General features: G+C 46.0%; 1 protein-coding gene and 2 non-coding genes across 17 annotated transcripts in view; all 3 read left to right on the forward strand.

Moving 5' to 3' along the window:
* Positions 1 to 20,475, forward strand: part of ARHGEF7 (Rho guanine nucleotide exchange factor 7) — a 155,577-nt gene that overhangs the window by 96,304 nt on the left and 38,798 nt on the right. For 14 of the 15 annotated variants that reach the window (XM_070240471.1, XM_070240474.1, XM_023621846.2 and 11 more), the window contains 3 exons: positions 8,021 to 8,115; positions 8,346 to 8,441; positions 18,953 to 19,075. In XM_070240471.1, the coding sequence (XP_070096572.1) occupies positions 8,021 to 8,115; positions 8,346 to 8,441; positions 18,953 to 19,075 (314 nt within the window). Of the gene's footprint in view, positions 1 to 5,208; positions 5,445 to 8,020; positions 8,116 to 8,345; positions 8,442 to 18,952; positions 19,076 to 20,475 lie in introns of those variants that run through there. The other variant, XM_023621853.2, reaches the window with a different exon arrangement.
* MIR9163 (microRNA mir-9163) lies at positions 18,611 to 18,753 on the forward strand. The gene has a single exon (NR_128237.1). It is a non-coding gene; the product is annotated as a microRNA mir-9163 (primary transcript).
* Positions 19,574 to 19,708, forward strand: MIR9164 (microRNA mir-9164). The gene has a single exon (NR_128238.1). It is a non-coding gene; the product is annotated as a microRNA mir-9164 (primary transcript).

Genomic DNA, 20,475 nt, shown 5'->3' on the forward strand with positions numbered 1-20,475 from the left:
GACTCCTGGTATTTGCCTGTCGGTTTCCCCAGTCCTAGACACAGTGGTTTGCCTTCTGTCCCCTCTCCCTTACGGATCCAGGAAGAGTTGTTGATTTTTTAAGTCAGTTCAGCTTTTTACTTCTTGTTAGGGTAGAATGATGACTCCTAAGCTCCTTAGGTGCAGAACCAGCAAATGGGAAGTCCGTCTTCGAATGTGCTTGTACTAGCTGCTTTGAAGCCTTTATCTGCTAAGCCCAACATCTGGGCCCCCTCACAGACACTGTCCACTGAGCACCTTTTTTTTTTGTGCATGGGTCACGTGTTCTTGGATTTTTACTTATTTTGTAATTTTTCATTGAAAATTGGACGCATAGTGGTTAAGTTTTCACACTCCACTTTGGTGGCTGGAGATTCACCACTTTAGATCCTGGGTGCAGACCTGTACACTGTTCATCAAGCCATGCTGTGGTGGTGTCCCACATACAAAATAGGGGAAGACTGGCATGGATATTAGCTCAGGGCCAATCTTCCTTACCAAAAAAAAGGAAAGAAAATCGGACATTTTAGAAGATACATTTTAGCACCTCCGGTTCTGGACACTCCCTCCTCCAGGATGTTGTCGTTGCTGTGCTTTTTTTGTTTAGTGGCTTGCTGTGAGTAGCTGCAGTTTGTCCCCCACAGTCACTGATGGACACTGTTCTTTTTTTTTTTTTTCAATTCTTTTCATCTTTTTAGGTCTGGCTTCCTAGTATTCATACTCAGGGCAGCCAAAGATTGCTCCAAGGCTGTGCTGAAACAGTTAGGCTTCCGTTCTTCACCAGTGGATCTTTATGTGCTGGGTTGATGCATGGGGGGGAGGCTGTTTAGAACTTAAAAGCAATGAATGAAAATATAAAGGAAAATACCAAAATCTATTAGGCCACGTAAGAGTTTAATAAATTCTTTGCCTTCAAAAAATAGAAACCAAATTACAAGTTAATTGGAACGTTATTTGCAAGTTATAACAACACAAGATTATCCTTAATGTTTGAAGAGCTCATTAAGACAAACATGTTAAGGTGAATAGATAAATAGGAAGGGATGTGTGCAATGTAAAATGGGAAAAACTGAGCGCTGTGTCTTAATCAGTTCAGGCTGCTAAAACAGAATACCATAGACTGGTTGGATTAAACAGTTAATGTTTATTTTTCAAAATTCTGGAGGCTAGAAGTCTGAAGTCAGGGTGCCAGCATGGTTGGGTTCTCCATGAAGTCCGTCTTCCTGTTTACAGAGGGCCACCTTCTGTCACGTCCTCACATGGTGGAGAGAGGGAACTCTGGTCTCTTCATCCCCTTATTGGGGCACTAATCCCATTCAGGAGGGGGCTCCACCCTCATGACCTAATTACTGCTCAGAGGCCCACCTCCAGATACCATCGTATTGGGGATTTAGACGTCAACAGAAGCATTTTGGGAGGACACATTCAGTCTGCTGCACTCTGACAAAATAGTTAAGCTAACCATAAAAATTTGATAGCAGTATTTTATGTATCCAGTGAGCAGAGATTTAAAGAGAGACAATCTTTAGTTCTAATAATGGTAGAAATGTAAACTCACGTAAGCTATCTCAGAAGCAATATGGCAAGTCTATATAAGATTTTGAAAATTCTCAAGCCCTTTATTCTAGTAATTCTAATTCTTGAAATCCACTCCAGAGAAATTCCCTGAAATATATTTAAAGATGTTTGTGGAAAGGTGTTTTCATAGGATTATTTCTTATAGTAATAAATTGCAAGCAACCTGAATATGTAGCAGTTCAAGAATGGTTATGTAACCAGTGGTACATCCATTTATAATTATTAAAGAGGTACATGAAGCTTTAAAAAATAATGTCAGAAATATATGTTTTCATGTTAATGCTATAAGTAGAATATAAAATTCTATAAGTAATATGATCTAATTATGTAAAAATGTTGTCATAGAAAATAGAAGGAAATGTACCAGAGAATGATTTCTTTTGAGTGACAGAATTTTATTGCTAGATAATGAAAGTAATAGTGATTTTGGAGGATTTCTTTGGCACTGAAGTCCAGACTGTGTTAGAGATGGAAGGACATCCGAGAGCACAGTAGGGGCATGGAAGCCTCAGTCTTGGAGAGTGACAGTGGAAGAAAACATCCAGGATACTTTAAATAAAGAGATGATTAGGGGCCAGCCTGGTGGTGCAGTGGTTAAGTTCACACATTCTACTTCGGTGGCCCAGGGTTTGCTGGTTTGGATCCCGGGTGCAGACCTACGTGCCACTTGGCAAGCCATGCTGTGGCAGGCATCCCACATATAAAGCAGAGGAAGATAGGCATGGATGTTAGCTCAGGGCCAACCTTCCTCAGCAAAAAGAGGAGGATTGGCAGCAGTTAGTTCAGGACTAATCTTCCTTAAAAAAAAAAGGTTGATTAGTGTTTGTGATGAAGCCAGCCACCACTGTTACCTTTGTTTTCGAATGTGAAAACTGTTTGAAATCAGTCTGTTTTCGGTCTTAGGTCAGTGAATGATGAGGGGTGCCCTTGCTTTAGGTGATGGGGGGTTAGACTTTCTGTGTCATGTTTACGTACCTGTTGGTGGGCTGGCCTGGTGGAAGGCCCCTGGCTGCCTGCACAGTCACTTCGTTGTAAAATGAGGCTGATCGTGCTGGACTTGGCCTTGTGGTCTTGTTAAGAGGATTAGCACTTGGCTTTAAGGAGCCTGGCGAAGTGCTTGGCCCCTAAGAGGTTTTCATGGTTATTAGGAAGAGTAGAAGCATTTGGGGCCTTGGGCATCAGTGAGGCCACCATACCATGCTGTTGCCCCTTTGAGCATTCCTGGGAGGGCTGTGTGCAGTCCACGGTGACAGGATCATCTAATTAAAGGAAATGTGTTTGTGACATGTCCGAGCTTGGTGGGTTTGGACAGTGGGAGAACTTAACTGCACGCACAGGAGGGTGACAGACATTGCTCCTGTGGCAGAAGCTGGAGGCCCGCCCCTAGGCAGTGGTCTTGAGCCACCTTTGCTGGGGAGGAGGAGTTTCTTCAGTCGTGGGAGAGCGGGCTTTCTTAGCTGTGTTGACCTGGGAGACACAGGTCCTTAGGGCCTTTCGTGTTCAGTGGCACCCTGGTTCTGTTTTCCAGGCTGGTTGAACACTACTTTGACTTTTACCGAGTGCATTACGTCAGTACCCTTTGTTTATGGGACAGTAAATAGAGAACTGTTTGCTCCCACTCATGCCTAAGATCATGAAAAGAAGGGTAGCTTTTGCCTTTGAAACACTGCAAATAGAATGATATAGTAGGTAACAATCACTAGTTTTAGTAATTGTACAAAGTCGATGTGCGTCTTCCATAAAGTGCTGTGGCAGTCTTCGTGGACCTTTCCTGTGCTCCAGGGAAGTAGTGTGCCTGTGCCTCCCCTTGGCTCCTTGAGTTTCCTGGAACCTCGCCTGCTGGGCCGAGGGGAACCTGAGACTGACGAGCCAACATCTCAGGTTTGCGTGGAACAGCACTAACCCCAAGCCCTGGTTTGCTGCTTTTTGTTTATTTTTCACTTTCCCTTTGCTTCTCTCCACCTTAACCAAGATTGCTTTTCAATCCTCTGACATCCGCTGTCTGCCCGGGGCCTGTCTGGATAGGGTCCCTTATCTCGTGCGCCCCGGGCCTTATAGAGGGGTGTGCAGTGTTTGTTCCCTGGGCCTCTTTTAGACAGCTGTACTCCCCCTTTCTTCTGTCCCACCCACATTTCATGGCAACAGTGAGGGGCCTGCTGACATCTTTGACAAATTCTGCTCCCAGCGTTTTTATCTAATTGCCTTGTTTTGTATCGCCGAAGATCCAGATGAAGGTTTCAGGTAGTAGCAGGAGCCAGGCACAGGGAGGAGCTAAGCATTTGGTGAATGAAGGGAGGAGAAACTGAGCTGGTTAATCGTGGAGAAGGCCGTCTTATGAAATAGTTACTTCCTGACTAATGGAATCATGTAAGAAGTAGCCCCAAAAAGGATTCCAAGTTTGGGTTGGAAGGCTGTCCTAGGTGGTTTGTGAGGTTCCCTCCTACCTTAAGTCAGGGAGCTGACACTTTTGAGTGTCTGTCACAACCTCGTAAAATCCCTTTTTCTTAACAACAAAAAAAAACAAAGGAGAGAGACCCATAGACTTGTGCATCCCAAGTAGGACGTGGCAGAGCCAGGATTTGCGCCCTGGTCTGCCGGGCTCCCGTGGCTGGCTCCTCACACGTCACGGTGCGGTCATGCAAGTCAGTCTGTTTGCCAGGCCCAGACTCCTGCGGTGACACCCCAGAGTAGACCTGCAGCTTTTGCTGTGACTGTTGTATAGTAAACCTTTCCCACTGGGAAGAAATACATCCCAAGACCTTGTGAATCCCCAGTTTAGAAATGCGGTAATAACATGAATTCTTACAAAAGGCGTAGTAACGTAAAACAGAAACGTTTTATATGGCCCCTCCAAACTCTTTTTGAGAGTTACTGTTGCTAAGTAGTAAGAAGACACAGAGACCAGTAATTGCCAGTGGTGGGGGCAGTGGGGTCCCTCTTCTGTGCCCTTACGGCCTCTGGATTTGTGGAGCCCGGAAGGGCTGTAGGAGTTGCTTCCTCCAGCAGCTCCGTCCTGCCCTTCCCTCCTCTCCTTTCCCTAGAGGCTGGCAGTTTATTAGTGGTTCATGTCCTATCTTGTCATTTACTTTTTGAAAATTTAAGGACTGACTGAATGCCGCTTAAATAGACTGGGTTGAAAGGGAACGTGAATTGATTGCATGTTTTTGTGGGGTGCGGGCAGGGCCTGGTTAGGTGGGTGGGAGAGGGTTAGAACAGTTGTGCCATTCTTTAGTTTTTCCTCTTGTGCTTACGAACCAGGATTATGTTTTTGGGTTTTGGTTTTAGTTTATGATGATAATCTTTTATCTGGATCAAATCTTTAAAAAATTACTTCATGTTTTCTGTTTCTTCTCTGATATGCAAATCAGTTATTTATTTCTAAAGGACTATCAGTGACTGGAAAATAAAATATATGGTGCCTACTAAAATTTGCAGTGGGGCTGTGACTCGGGAGCTCAGCCCTCCCGAGCACCCTTACTGCTGGGGCGGCAGAGAGAGCTCTGTGTCTGCGAGGTAATGAAGTCAGCCTTCTTTGTTTTCCTTTGCTGTAACGGCTGACAGTTCAGGGATTGTCTGTGTGGCTTGCCTGATGTCCTCCTCCTGTGTGACACCATTGTCTGCCTGGACTTGGCGCTCCACGCCTCACGCCTCAGGGGGAGCTCTCGCTGGCTGGCTGGGCTGAGCCCGGGTGCTCTTCAGGGCTGTGGAGTAAAGGCTGCTGTTTCCGTGGAAGCTGCACGCGCTCTCTGGTCCCGGGCTTCGTGGGATGGAGTGGTGGCAGCGGGCTGTGAGGTCTCATGGGGTCCTGCAGCAGCCAGAGCGTGCCGCAGCTAAGGAAGGGAAGAAAGGTGATGGCCGGAGCCCACAGATGTGCTGCTGAGCTGGGGGAGGGCTGTGTGGCCTCCGGCAGCGTGGACGGTCGGTCGGTGTCGGCATGAGTCAGTTAGCCAAGTTTTGGTCGTGTGTTTGTGGAAAAAGTTAAGTGTGACTTGGATTGTTTGGATGGAAGTATTATAGAACTTGTCTTTAGCACTTATTTGAAGATAATGTTTGAGAGTAGTTGTTGAAATTAACCAACTTAACCATCTGAATGAATGTAGCTTTTTGGCACAGAATGCTTTGGCATGGTTTTTGGTACATTCTTACAGGAAGCTTTCATATCTGCGTATATGCTTGATACTATGATTGAGGAAATGTCATTTTATTCTTCTGCTCATTCTCGCACTAGTGATGTTTTCTCAGTTGTTTTCCTCTTATATCTCATAGGAGCTGTTTTTCTGTTTTATAAAATAGGCGTATAGGTTTTCAAGCATGCTCTAAGCAGTGTTCCTAATAGTTTCTAACATTTGTGATTAAGACAAAGTCATATAGCTTAACTTTCATTTTAACGTTGGAAAAGGACTTTTTGTCTTACACATCTGTGACAGATTTTATTTGTAACTTTTGCTTAGTGCAAGGACCTGTTGTACTCGGCTTACTTCATGTTATGTTTGGAGGGTAAGTTCTGATCTGAAGTCTACTTCTCTGATGAGGCAGCGGCTGGGTCACACTGTGTTCTCTGTCCACCAGTCCTTTGGCATTTGTGTCCAATGAGTATTTCTTCGAAGGAAGACTTTGGAATTGTAGGATCGGCACCCAGATTTCCCCACAAAGGAATGAACTCCCTCCTCCCCCGGCTCGCTCCACCAGTCTTCCGTGAATAGACCCATTCAGGAGCGAAACCAGAGTTCAGGGTCACAGTGAAAGAAGCTCTGATTCTCTCCGTCTTAAATAGTGTAGTATGTAAGTTATTTAATCAGGTTTGCATTTACTTACGAATGACTGTACTCTCTCCTTAGAGTACACAGAAAACAGTAGTTACAGAAGAATAATCTGTGTTGCGTGTATTAATGCTGAAATCTAAATTTAGCTTAATGACTACTTTTAAAAGTTTAAACATACGTTTTGATTATTAAAAATCGGGGAGAAAACTGAATGCGTTCGATATCTTTATTCTGTGTAATTTCTTTTGTATGATTAATTTAGGGTGATTTGTTAGTTTTAGAAGACAAGTAGCACGTCCTAGTGCATGTAGAAGGTCCTCAGAAAATACACGTAATAAGGTTTTCTGGCTGGATCTAACAGGTCACTGAGGAATGGTTGTCACTTTCTTCCCTCGTGTCGGGTCCCATGGACCCTGACTCCTCCCCTGGCTTGGCAGCTGGAGAAGCAGTGTGGTGCGGTGCAGCGTCAGAGAGGTCTGGGCTCGCGTCCCGGCTCCGCTGCTCGCCAGCTGATTGATTTTGGATAGTTATGTAACCCCTCTAAGCTTCAGTCTTTTCCTCTGTAACAGGAGAAGTTCTGGCGAGGATTAGAGACACTGTGCGGGGAGCACCCTGCTCCGTGAGCGAGGTCAGCGAGCACTGGTACTTACTGCTCCGCCTCACTGCACCCGGCTCCACCTGCACATGCGGCGCTGCCCGCCCGCCCTCGAGGAGCCTGCTCTTGGCCCTCACTCACGGGAACAGGCTCAGGGGTCATGCAGCTGTTTGGCACTTTATATTCGCTATCAGTTTTTAGGAGTTACTAACTGATTTTGGCTAAATTTGTTACACTGATGTGTAGGGTATTGGGAAACATTTTAGTTTTAAGGTTGATTAATAATTATTCTTCTGTCTTTAAATAAGGTAGTGACTATTTAAAGGTTGTTTTACACTGGTAGACCTTTAATTTTTAATAAATGTAGTGTGTAGGGTAATCTGAGACTATCATTTAATGATGGTCTACAGTCTCCAGAAATTGATTTAGATTTGCTAGATGCAATCTAAAGAGTAAATTTCATGTTTTTTTAGTTGAAATATACTTCACATATGTTAAAATGCCTAGATTTTAAGGGTTCAGCTCAGTGTGTATCTCTGTGTAACAGCTACCCAAATGGCGATAGAGAGCATGTCTGTCACCTCAGAAATTTGTCTCGTGTCCTTTTCCCCATTGTCATGCCCCCTCTGATTTCTGCCCATCATAGGTTAGTTTCGCCTGTTCCTGGACTTGCTGTGAGTGGGATATGCAGGATGCCCTTTTTCTGAGTGCTTCTCTGCACAGCACAGTGCTGTAGAGAGTCATCCGTGCTTCCGGGCTCTTGTGAGACCCCTGGTTCCTCCTCCTTATCTAAAGAGATGTGGCATCGCTTGTCTGATGGTGGAGCTCCGTCTAGCCTCCTTCTGGAATACCCGTGTCAGATGTGCTTGGCGGTGAGACGGAGTCAGTTGTGGCGTCGTCGTCAGAATTCGTTCTGTGGGTTTAGTTGTTAACAATCTCAGAGAGCGATGGTGTTAAACACGTTAGTGTTGCATGGAAGCAACAATGTGAAGTGAACAGTGGTGATGATCTTTCCAAAGCTTATAAATCTTGATGGCAAATAATCCTTCTTCTTCATCTGTTGTAGGTGCTACAGAATATTTTGGATACAGAAAACGAATATTCTAAGGAACTTCAGACTGTGCTTTCCACCTATCTACGGCCATTGCAGACCAGTGAGAAGTAAGTTAGACGATAAATTGTGTTAACTGTGAAATAGTCGTCACCTTTGGTGGTCCCCTTCTGTTTTCAGAGAACAGAGGGTGAAACACGGGAGCAGAGCTCAGCGGACAGTTTGCCTTAGACATAAGCAGTTTATTAGGTTAGACTTTAATAGGGCATTGAGGTGGGAGACGAGAGGAATATAAGTGAAATTGTTGACATATTTTTATTGCTCTTTTTCTTGACTCTAGGTTAAGTTCAGCAAACATTTCATATTTAATGGGAAATCTAGAAGAAATATGTTCTTTCCAGCAAATGCTTGTACAGTCTTTAGAAGAATGCACCAAGTAAGTGAGACAGTAAAAATTTGCAAAATTCATGTTGATTTAACTGGTATTTAAAGGATGATGTTTAACGTAATTTTAGAATTCATAATTTTTAAAGATGGAAACTAGGTTATTTTGACTCTTTTGGGTTTATCAACTTTTATAGTAAAAGCTGTGTTTTAGACTAATTTTTTTTGGTGAGGAAGAGTGTCCCTGAGCTAACGTCTGTGCCAGTCTTCCTCTATTGTGTATGTGGGATGCTGCCACAGCATGGCTTGATTAGCAGCATATAGGTCTGTGCCCGGGATCCCAACCCACAAACCCTGGGCCACTGAAGTGGAGTGCGTGAACTTAACCACCATGCTACCAGGCTGGTAGACTAATTTTTACAGTAGAAATCTTTGAGTGAGGGATTGGCTGACTATTCAGAGAAAGGAGAAGGGCTTTATGTGAGTGGTGATTGTTAAGGTGTTGGGGGCAGGGGGTAGGTAGGGGATGAAGAACCCTGCAGAGGAGGAGAGACTGGCAAGTGATGGACCACGGAGGTGCCAGTGGCTTCATTCCTCACCTGCCGCCGTGTCCTGCACAGGGAGGTGGATCTGCACCCCCAGGAGACTGGGTCTTCCCAGCATTGTCCTCCAGTGCGCATTCTTCCTGGCTGTCAGCATGCTCTCAAGTGAAGCACAACCTATGTGACATGCTCTTCTGACGTCTTAGGGACTTGGGTTTGTCACTTTTCGGTGATTGTTTTGGTGAGGGGGCATGTTCCGCACATCAGCCATCAGACTGATTTTTTCTGTGTGACCATTTTATGTTCTCTAACATCAGACATTAAAGGATATTTGCTAAGTGCCTGCCAGGTGCTGGATGGCTTAATCATGGTACCCCCGAATAGTTTTTAGGCTTTAGTCCCTCAGGCGATATTGGAGTGGATTTACTGGTGGACTTGATAAAGGGAGCTGACGCATTGTATTTTTAAATTATCTTCATTTCTATAACCACCGGAAGGGCAGAAAACTTTTGTCTCTTGGACTCTGGTTGGTCTCTGGTGTTCCTTCCAGCTTTTTCCTGTGTCTTTCTCAATCTTGGAAGTGGTGAGGGGCGGCCTGCCCTCTGTGCCGCCAGCTCTGTGAGTTAAATTGGTACCAGTTTGCCATGCTGAAAGGAGGTTTGCTCCCTTAACTTTGGCTTCGAGGTCTCATCAAGGCACTTGACAATGGCAGATTTGCCCAGGAAAGCTGAATGCCAGTGTAATTAAATACTGGCTTTCAAACAGAAATTCACATTATTTTCCTTTTGCAGCATTTCTGGTTTGCAAAAAGTGGCATTACGTACACGATCATCAAAAGAGTTGTTTGAGAATCACTGTGTCGTGCACCTTTTGGTGAGTGATGGTTTGCCAGTAGCGTGGGGTCTTTGTAAGAGGCTGGCGCTGTTGGGCACAAAATGGATGTAGATGTTTGCCTCACCTTTCCTACTGGCTGTAGATAATGTGGACTAAATAATATTTGTATAGTACGTTTTGTAAGACCTCTTTTGAGCCTCATATTGATAAGCCCTGATAGTCAGGGCAAGTGTTACCGTCCTCGCAGAAGAGATGTAAGCACTGAGATTCAGGGAGTAAACTAACAGACTTAAAGTCAACTATCTAGTCAGGCTCCAGTCCTTCTGTCGTCTCTGCACTCCGTGTGACTTGGACATTATTTCGGCGAGATTCCTCAAGGTTATGGTGCATTGATGTTAGGTGTTGGGTTTTCCATGGCAGCGTGGACTGTTTGAGACTAGCTTTCCTTATCAACAGTTCCCCTTCTCTTTTTTTATCAAGAATACTCTGAAAGTTTTCAGAGGTTTGGACAGAATTCAGAGACACTTCAGGGTCACATTCTCTCTCATTCCTGGATTCCTCCCCCGAACTCCAGCAGCTCAGGTTGAATCAAATCAGGTTTTCTCTTGGGGTTTCGTTGTTCCATGTGACAGACTTGGCCACCATTTGCCTAGAAGCAGAGGAGACAGGAGACAGCCCCTCCTGCAGGTCTCCCTACTGCCGATGGCTCTCGGTGCCTTCATGTGGTCATTTGTGTTTCGTTTAAAGTTTGTTTCTTATCTGCAGGAGAGTCGGTTTGAGAGGACTGACTTGGCTATAATTGGAAACGGAACCCCCTGGATTCAGAGAACCCAATCTTTTTCCTCTTTCTCAAATCACGGTCCTTCTCTCAGTGTGGGGGCTTCTTGGAAGCGTGTTTTCTGTAGCAGTTGTCTGTGCTCCCAATTCAAAACAGAGCGGACTGTGGGCTCCCTTAACACATGTTCATGCAATTTGCTGCACTAATACATACTTATTTCCGTCCCTTGTCTACGTGACTAGTTTGTCTTCATTGATTTTTCAGTCCGTTCAGAAACATACCCAGGATGCTCACCGCCTTTCTCATCATTCTCTGCGTATTTATACAGTGCCCCCTACGTGCAGACACCGTTCTGGGTGCCGATAAGGCGGATGCTGGTGGGAGACGGATGACCCTGCCCTGGTGGAGTTGGTAGTGTGGCAAGGGAGACAGATGATTAAAGTCGTGTGAGCAGTTACCAAGTGGCGTTGTGGAAACCCTGTGAAGGAAAGCAGACCGGGTGCTGCAGGCAGAATTCAGGGAAGCTCACCAAGCCCCGAGGGCCAGGAGGAGTTAATGAAGAAGGCACAGGGGAGGGGGGAGGTTTCTTCTCACAGCAGCCACTCTTGAGTCTCCGACACTAGTGGGTGTCCAGCAGTCAGTCCCCTCGCGCTGACTGCCTGGAGTCAACCCAAACCCCACAGGTCAAGGCCTCAGTCCCACAGCACTGCCCCCACTTCAGACACTGGCCACAGTGGGCTACTCAGCTACCCACGTTTCTGCCTAGCCGACTACAAAGCCAGGGGTTCCCACAGCTCCCCTCCAGTTTCAGTAATTTGCTAGAGTGACTCAGAACTCAGGAAAGTGGCTTTACTTCCATTTGCTGGTTTATTATAAAGGATGTAACTCAGGAACAGGCTGTGGAAGAGCTGCCTAGGGGGAGGGAGGGGGAGGGGGATGTTGCTCCCCTGCCCTCTTGGGGTGTGCCACCCTCCCAGCACCTCCATTGGTGAGCACCTGGAAGCTCTTGAGCCCGTCCTTTAGGGGTTTGTGGAGGTCTCATTATGTAGGCTCGATTGATTAAGTCACTGGTCATTGGTGCTCAGCTCCCTTCAGGCCCCTCTCCCCGCCCTGGAGGTGGGGGCTGAAAGTTCCAACCCTCCAGTCATGTGGCTGGTTCCTCTGGCAGCCAGCCTTCATCCTGAAGCTGTCTAGGGGCTGCCAAGAGCCACCTCAGTAGCCAAACTCTGTGTGGTTGAAGGGACTCACTGTGGGGAACAGAAGGCACCGCTGTCACTCAGGAAGTTGCAAGGGTTTTAGGAGCCTGGTGCCAGGCACGGGCAAAGACCAAATGTGTTTGTTATGGTAGCACAGGAGGAGAGAGCCCCAAGGCGGGAGCTTGCTGTGCCTGAGCCTGTGAATCAGGGAGCTGAGTCGGGTAGTACGAGGGGCCAGAGCAAGGTCGCCATGTCCTCGGGACCTTTTAAAGGATTATAGACAACTTTGAAAGAGTAGTTAGAAACCATCAGTGGATTTTAAGTTTGGCGGTGTCGTGATCAGCATTCTTTCATAAAGTAGAGCAGCCAACTTAACTGCTGCACCCCCAGGCTGGCCCCATGAGTAGGTTTTTAAAGATGAGAAAGTCTGGGCACAGAGAGGTTGATTGACTTTTCCCAGGGGCACACAGCTAGCAACTGGTGGTCTAAATTGAGAGCCCTCAGGCCCCATCACCCACATCCTAGCTCCAGTCACTGTGAAAGACCACCGATTCCGAAGACTCCTTTCCCGGAGAGTCTCTGATTTAGGGTTTTACTTCTCAGCATCACTTTGGCCTGCGGGTTCTCCCCAGGGCACTGCCTCTTCATGCTAATGCTTGCTGGAGCAGGCCCCGCCTCGCTGTCAGCCCTGACAGAGATGGGATGGCTAGTGCTCACCAAGATGGTTTTGAAATACTCTTTTAGATGAGAGAGCGATCCCTATAATATAATGGTTTTATGACTATCATTATCATATCAGTATCAATAATAATGAATATATGACAGTAGGATTTAAAGAGACTTTCTTTGGGCTGGTCTGGGAATGGAAATGTGGCTTACAAAACTGTTTCTATGGGAAAATGAATTCTGGGAATCCAAAAGACAGTTTTTTCAGGTAAAACTCACTTGTAAGTTGGGGAGTGTGCTTGTATTTTATGATGAAAAGCCGGTTAAGTTCTGTGGAAAATAAAATCTCAGGGGCCCGCCCCGTGGCCTCCTTGGCGCGGACATGGCACTGCTCATCAGGCCATGCTGAGGCGGTGTCCCACATGCCACAACTAGAAGGACCCATGACCAAAAAATATATGTACAACTATGTACTGGGGGGATTTGGGGAGAAGTAGAAGAAGAAGAAGAAAAAATTGGCAACAGATGTTCGCTCAGGCGCCAAACTTTAAAAAAAAAAAATCTCAAAAGTTCTTTTGCAGAATGTCCTTGTTATTGCACCAAATTTTATTCCTATTTATTCATTTTGGTAATGACATGATGCTCTTCTAATACCCCCTCTTAAAAAAATGGCGAAGTACCCTCTATTCTGTAGCCCTTCGTTAGGTGTGGTGCCAAGGTGCAGGCAGGCAGAGCGTAGAGGGGCTCAGATTTGCTCTTGAGGCAGCCGGCGCCCCCTTGCTGCACCCCGGAGCCCAGCCTGTGCGCTTCTCAGGGGCTTGTGTCGTGTGTGTCGTCGTTGCTGGGGTGGCTGCGACCCACCCTGCCACTCTTCACGGAATGTTCTGGGGTTTTCCTTTCTCTCCATCCTTGTTTTCCAGGTCCTGTCCTCTTCTTGTCTCCTTTGCATGTGCTTCCTGTGGCCTTGGCCCTGTTGGTGACGCTCAGGGCTAACAAGGTGTATCTGAGGTTAAATGATCAGGTACAACCCAGTTGTTTGAATAAAAATGTCTCATGGCTTCCCTGCTGTTGCTTTGTGTCCCACGGTGATACCTGGGACACCTTTTCATCGAAAAGCTTCATGCAGGCTTATGATTGTTTCTGCCACGTAGTAGATGATGTTTCCTGGCCGTCTGGCAATGGAGTTTATAGAATGCCATCATCTGTGGATGCCTGTTAGGAAATGTCAAAATTGACCATAGTGGAGCCATTTTAAGATGGAGCTGCCTTTCAGAGAACTGCCTTGCTGTCTTGAACCTTGGACTGGTCCAAACCTTCCTACTGGGCCAAGCAGCAGTGGTTCGAGAAGTCAGCAGGACAATGGGCGTGCTGATCACAAAGACTGAGGCTGGTGCACTTTCTGAAGATAGGCATTAGTCAGTCCGTGTTTAGCCAAGACCAGCTCTCTGCCTCCAACTGCAGTTAACATTCTTTGTAGTAAATCTCCCTTCTTTGCCTCTAAAAGCCCCTGACTTTTATTCCCTAGTGGGACGCTATTTGGGTTTCTGCCTGAGTCTGTGCTCCCCAAATTGCAATTCCTTAATCCCAAATAAATGCTTTGCCTCTTAAAGTGGTTTCTGTTTTTGAAGGTTGACAGAGACATACCCTTTAGGAGCAAAGGTTGGACCATAGTGGTGCTGGTTCATGGGTGCTCTTGGAGGACAAGACTGTGTCTTATTCTTTGTATTCCCAGTTATTGACTTCCATAATGCTAATAGGTAGTAAATGTTGAATAAATCTATGGTCAGTAGATCATCAAGTCAGTAGATCTTAAGAACTACTCTTAAGAAAGAATTTACTTTTCTAGAGACTTAATTTCTAAGCAGGTTTGTTGTTTGAACTTTTTTTTCAAAAAATGGTTGGAACTGCTATTTTTATGATTTTCGCTACTCTGAGGATGGTTTTAAAAAAATTGTGATGTTGAGTTAAATTGATTGAGAGAATATTAGTGTCACTAACAGATGAAGACTGAGAAAAGGCTTGGGGATGAGGGAGTGAGTTCCCTTTGAGGTGCTTGCGTGCATTGAGTGGGGATATCTGACAGGCAGTGGGCCCTGGGGTTTGTGGCTCCACCCACCCCACCCACTGTTTGGGAAGAGGTGTGGCCAGGCCTCTGGATGTCTTGGTTTCCTTAAGTGTAGGACCCGGGTCGGGGTGGTAGTCTGCACCGCGAGGGTTGAATACAGGTCAGCAGGTGGGTGGTCACGGTGGCAGCAGCTGGGGCGGGTTTTTCCAGGTGGAGATGCTTCTTCTTGCTTCCTGCAGCCCTCCATTGTGTTTGAGCCTTTTCCTGTAGGCCTTTTGTAATTTAGTAATAAATGAAACTCAGCTGACTTCGGACATTCTGGAAGAACAGGTCTGTATGCCTCCAGATCAAGGTCCTTTTCCTCCCCCTCCCAGGTCGCAGGCATCATATTCAGCTGGTTTTGCTCTTTGCCCTCCGACGTGATGTTAAAGGATGTGTAGGCTGGATGACTTTCCGTAGTCCTGTCTTGATCTGGGTGAAGTTGTTCTGCAGACGGTGATGACATGGTGCTTGCTTCTCTGCTCTCTCTGCCCTTTGCCATATTCCTTTTGGAGGTAGCTAACGGGCGGTGGGCAACCACGGAGTCGGGGTGGAAGCGCAGAACGCTTTACTGGATTTAATGAATGATCTAATGCATTGGCATGATCATTCAGTTCCTTGTTCTGGATTTTATTTTTTACTGTGAATATTTTAATTATCTTTCTTCTAAAACAGCTGGAGGGAACATGACTTATTTTTAACCACCAGCTAGTTAAGACCATCATTGCCTGTATTTGGAGTGGTAGACAACAACACAATGTATTTTTAATCTTGCTCTCATCAGACATTAATCAGTTCCTTGGAAGGAGGCCGTAGCTGTGTCATAAACTGAAAAGTCAGGAGAGTTTCACGTGGGACGAGAAAGAAAAAGCGAAAGTGACTAAGTATTTAGGAAATCAGTGTTGGGGATGACTAAGGAAGCATCCTAAGTGGCAGTTTGGGGAGACAGAGTGACTGGGATTGCAGGAGTTTCGTCTTGTCGTTTTTAGCCGCCTTTCTTCCCTTTCCCAGTCGGCTGCTTCTGGCCCGTTCTACCTGCTGCAGACCCTCACAGCCCTGTCCTGAGCCCTCTGCTCTTTGTAATTTTTGTGGCATAATCGCCACCAGCCCAGGTGTCTCAGCCAACTCTTGGCTCCTGCCTCTTAAATCAGCCTTTCCAGATCTGATCTCTCTCTCGATTTGTTTTTCCAACAGTCTGCTCCATATTTTTTGTGCTCATCTCCTCGAGCCCCTCAATTCAGCTCACCAGGAATCCATGTCGTTGTCCCCTTCTCTCTGCACCCCTAGTCACCCCCTTTCTCCTCTGTCCTTATCTTGGTTAAAGACACCACTGCTCACCAGTTTGTTCTTTCTAGGAACCCTGGACGTCTCTGTACAGCTTCTTCTTTTCCCGCCCTGAGTTGGTTGTTCCGTCTCTGGCCCTACCCCTGCCCTGCCCTTTCTGCTCAGCCCCGCCCTGGCTTGGGTCGGCCCTGTCCTCCCTCCCTCCAGCATGGACCTCCTAACTGGGCCCTGGCCTCCAGTTGGCCCCCTGCACGTCTGTCTCTACACCAGCCCAGGCTCTCCCTCGTTTGGTCAATGCTGTGCTCGGAAACTTTGGGTGGCACCTGGTTATTTATTTGTTCGCAGCAGTGTTTTACAAACTGTTCTTTGAGATGTTTGCACGGGACATCTTGTGGGAGAAAAAGCTGATTTAGAAGACCAGGTCTGAAGTTTTAGTAATCTCTAGGAGTCCCCCCTACATGGGCTCCTGTCTGTCTTCTGGCTTCAGACTTCTCTCCTGCCCCTTCCCCTCCTGGGTTCTTAGCTCAGAAAGAAAGCTCCCCCGGGCAGGGGTGCTGAGACTGTGTCAGCCAGCTCTCCCTACTGTTCGCCTTGTTTGCATTCGCTTTCTCTGCTTCTCCTTTTACCTTGATCCTCCTTGTCCTTTCAGACCCGGTGAACATAGATATCACTTCTTGTCATAGGCTTCTCTGCTTCCCTAGCATTTGTTAACATGCATGTTTGGGTTGTGTTTTAGTTGCAAACTCCTTTTCAATGTATCATAGATACCAGTAGGCTGAGTTCCTGTTAGTTGTCTTATATATGATGGGACTTCAGCTTATCAAAGAAAATATTTAAAATATAATTATTTAATGTAATTGCTATGTTGGTTAAATAAACATTGTTTATTGATTTTGTTCAAAAGTTAGTTATGAAGCTTACCTTAAGATAGAAATGAATTATTTTCATAAACACTGTTTGGACCATTACTGTAACATTTTCACAATGAAGTAGGATTTGTTTTAGGTCATTATCAAAATATAAATTTAAACTAGAGGATGTAGTTTATTTTGTTTGAAAGCTGTCTTTCTGAACCGTCCAATTACTAGCCAGCCCGGGTGAGGTACAGATATTTAACTCGAGAGAACAGACTCGCTTAGGCACAGGGCACAGTTCTGGTTCTGCCTGGGCTGTCCTTATTAAGAAGCAAGGCATGGCATTTGAGCTTATTTGGAGGGGATTTGGGGTTCCTTGTGCACGTTTGTAGAAGTGGGCACTGACCTGGGTGATTTCAGGTTGTGAGATTCACCCCCTGTGTGTCAGTGGAGGGCTTGGTGGCTGCAGAATCTTGGCATCAGAGAGTCACCTTCTGTCCCTGGGCTGCCACGCACTGTCCCTGGGAAGCCCTGAAAAGCTCTGGCCGTGATTTCCTTACTTGTTTGGACTGCTTGACTCCATAGAAATGTGATTTCAAAGCACATCTCCAGCGCTAGAATCTTATGGGTCTAGTTTCATGGTTCAGTGTTATTGACAAGTGTCAGGCTGTTTATTTGAAACTTGTGTTTCTCCCTCAAAGCTTTTGGTGTCTGTTTCTAGAATCCTTGCGTCTTGGTTTGGATCTCTCTGCATTTGGCGCTTGGGGCACTTTGCATATGGAGACTCATATCGTTCAGTCTGCTGAGTTTTGTGATCATGTCTTTGATTTACTGCTGTTTATTTTGTTTGTTTTCTGTATCTGGAACTTCTTTCCTGATGTGGGACTGCTTGCCCTGGTCTTCTGATCTTCTCTTTCTTTCCTATTAATCTGAGAGAGTTCAGAACTGCATTTTCCAGATTTCCTGTTGACTTTTTCAGTTTTGCTGTCGTCATTTTAATTTCCAAAAGCTCTTTTATTTGTGTCCTGAATGTTCTTATTTTAAAAGCGTGCCTTTCTTTTTTCATGGATACTGTGTCTTCCGTTACTTCTTTCAGCATTAATTACAATTCTTTTGAATATTTTTCTACTCCTTGAAGAGTAACTATCGTGTTTTTTCTCCTTCATATCTTCCACCTTTTGTTATCTGTTGTTCCTGTTAGGTGTTTTTTCGATGTTTAGTGATCCTTCTGTGTCTTATAATTCAGATTGGCGCATGAAAACAACTGAGTGGAAGTGTTGACCATGAGTTGAGACTTGTTGGCTGTTGTTTGTTGGGGCCTCCTCGTGTATATTTTTTGGTCGTTTTTTTCTCTTTTGGGGTGATACTCCCTAGGGAGAAGAGAAGGCTCTTCCGATTTCCTTGCCTGAAGGGTATAATCCTTCCTGTCAGTGCTCCGAGGTTCTGGGTGGGGCAAAGGGGACTTGGGGTGCAGGGAGGGTTGGTCAGTGTCCTCTCATGCCCCGTTTTCACTGCAAGGACCCCTGCTCCCAGTCACTGCTGGTGCCCCCAGCCAGGGACCTGACAGTGGGCAGAGACGGTGCCTTCCTGCCTCACAGACCTTCACCCGGCTGTTTGTGGCCCCGCAGTCCAAGGGTCTGGTTGCTGAGGCTCGGCCTCCGTCTTGGAGTCAGATTTGCCCGCCCAGTCATGACCACTCATGATCTGCTTTTCAGCTTCCAGGGTTGGTTCTGATCACCCTTCTTCTCTTCTTTTTGTTCCTGTGAGTTTACGCCTTCTAAAGAGTCGTGGCAGCTGTCCTTAGAGTTTGGGTCGGGAAGGAGAGGGTCTCCGGGTGTGCTCAGGGGCCAGTCTTCACCTGAAGGGAAAGGGGCTCTTGTACTTTTTCGTGTCCCTATCTTGATGCTTCTTCAGTAGAAAGCCTTACTAACCAAAGAGCTATATTTTATAATTCTCGTTGTTTTATGAAAAATGTAAGGCTTCATGACATCTGTTCTTCTCACTGCCCCAAGAAGCCTGGACTTGTGGGTTTGTGGCTCTGCTGTGCACAGGTCCTGGCGTCTGGGTGCTGGAGAGAAGGACGGGTTACTCCACTGCGGCAGAGCAGAGCACCTGTCAAGGTGGGTGCTTCTCCCCGCCAGATGCGTGGTGTGAACAGATACTTTCTGGGGTTTGTATGTTTGGTTTTCATAGAGGTGGTACACAAAGAGGCCTTTCTCACTCAAATTTTCTGTGTTCATTACTTAGCAATTTTCCTTCCTTCTGTAAAATTTACAATTATTTCTCTTGTGTTGTGTGTCTCCAGGTTGCCTGAAGCTCAGCAGAGAGTCGGCGGCTGCTTTTTAAATCTGATGCCACAAATGAAAACCTTGTACCTTGCGTATTGTGCCAATCACCCATCTGCAGTGAACGTTCTCACGGAGCACAGGTGCGCTCACTCAGGCATTCTTCATGGGAACGAGAGGACTTCTTGGGCCCTCCAGAAGAGCTCATTTCTGTCGATAGTTCATGAAGTGCAATGCTGATATTCAGTTGTTTATTCCCTGATGATCATTTTATTTTAATTATCCCTCAAAATTAGTGCCTGGGAAGTCCTGGTAGGAATGTTCTGAAATGCTGATGAGAATTTTTGTAATAAAAAGGATGCTTTTTGAAGCCTAGAGCCCTTTGGACAGTGGGTTGAAGGAGCTGGTAAGTATTCTGGAATGTAGCTGCAAGCTAGATCTGGCTACAGAATCACATTTCTCTCAGTTCATATAGTTAGGAATACGTGGTACTGAGTTAGATGTGCTGTAAGAGAAAATGCCCATTTAAAGTCAGGACTGGGTTTTACAGGCACAGTATTCAATTGGACAGCATTCACTTTAGCTTTTCAACCTGAAGCAAAATTAAAACAAGTGAAGCAGAGTGCACAGGTTTTCTGCTAGTTTGGTGAGGCAAGGCCATGTCTGGTTTCTGAGAACTGCAAGAGCGCAGAGCGGCGTCACCGTCGTTAGTGGGGACTGGCTCTGCTCTGTGGCTGCAGATGGTAGACAGCAAAGAGGCTCCGTTTCTGCTCCTGAAAGAGATGCAGATTTTTATTAAAAAGTGTTTTAGCAAAATGTTTATAGTTTCTTTTGAAAACATTTCAGAGACTTTTAAAACCATAAATGGAAAGATTGTTTTGGTAGCATTAAGATAAATACTACTGTGCTTCTGATTTAGATATTTAACTTCAACTTACTCTTAACTAAATATTTTAACTTAAAACTTAGAAACTCTTTTGGTAAGCGAGCCTTGTGTGCTGTTTATGAAGCGAGTGAGGCTCAAGTGTGGCGCCCTGTGAGGGCGGCTGGGTTGCACGGAGCGGGACCTGGGCCTTGGGGTCAGTCAGACCCAGTTTGAGCCCCGACTGCCACTCTCAGGCTGGCAGGCCTGGGAGTTACTTCACTTCTCTCGGTTTCAGGTCCCCTCTCCGAAAGTGCTTGCTCGTTGGGTTATTGTAAGCATTGAGCAAAACATATAAACTGATCAGAACTGAGTGAAGATGATAAATGCTTTGTTGTCTTATCTTCTGTCCAAAAAAACGACCCTGGGCATTTACTGTTTCTCAGTGCGCTTAAATACTAAGGGGTTAAAATCTTATGAACCTCCATTTGCAGTAAAGCATCTCCAGTCCTCAGAGGAAGCAGCAGTCTTGGACGTGGTGATGAAAAGAAGGGAGATTAGGAGACACTGTGTCCACAGGAGTGAAAGCCCACAGGACCCCTCCCCAGCCCTCTCTCCGTGAGGTCCTCCTCCTCTTCGCCTTTCTGGGAGTGGGCTGTGTGAGCATGTACCTCCCTGGAA

This window comes from Equus caballus, chromosome 17 (genome assembly GCF_041296265.1).
Source record: "Equus caballus isolate H_3958 breed thoroughbred chromosome 17, TB-T2T, whole genome shotgun sequence".
Taxonomy (NCBI): domain Eukaryota; kingdom Metazoa; phylum Chordata; class Mammalia; order Perissodactyla; family Equidae; genus Equus; species Equus caballus.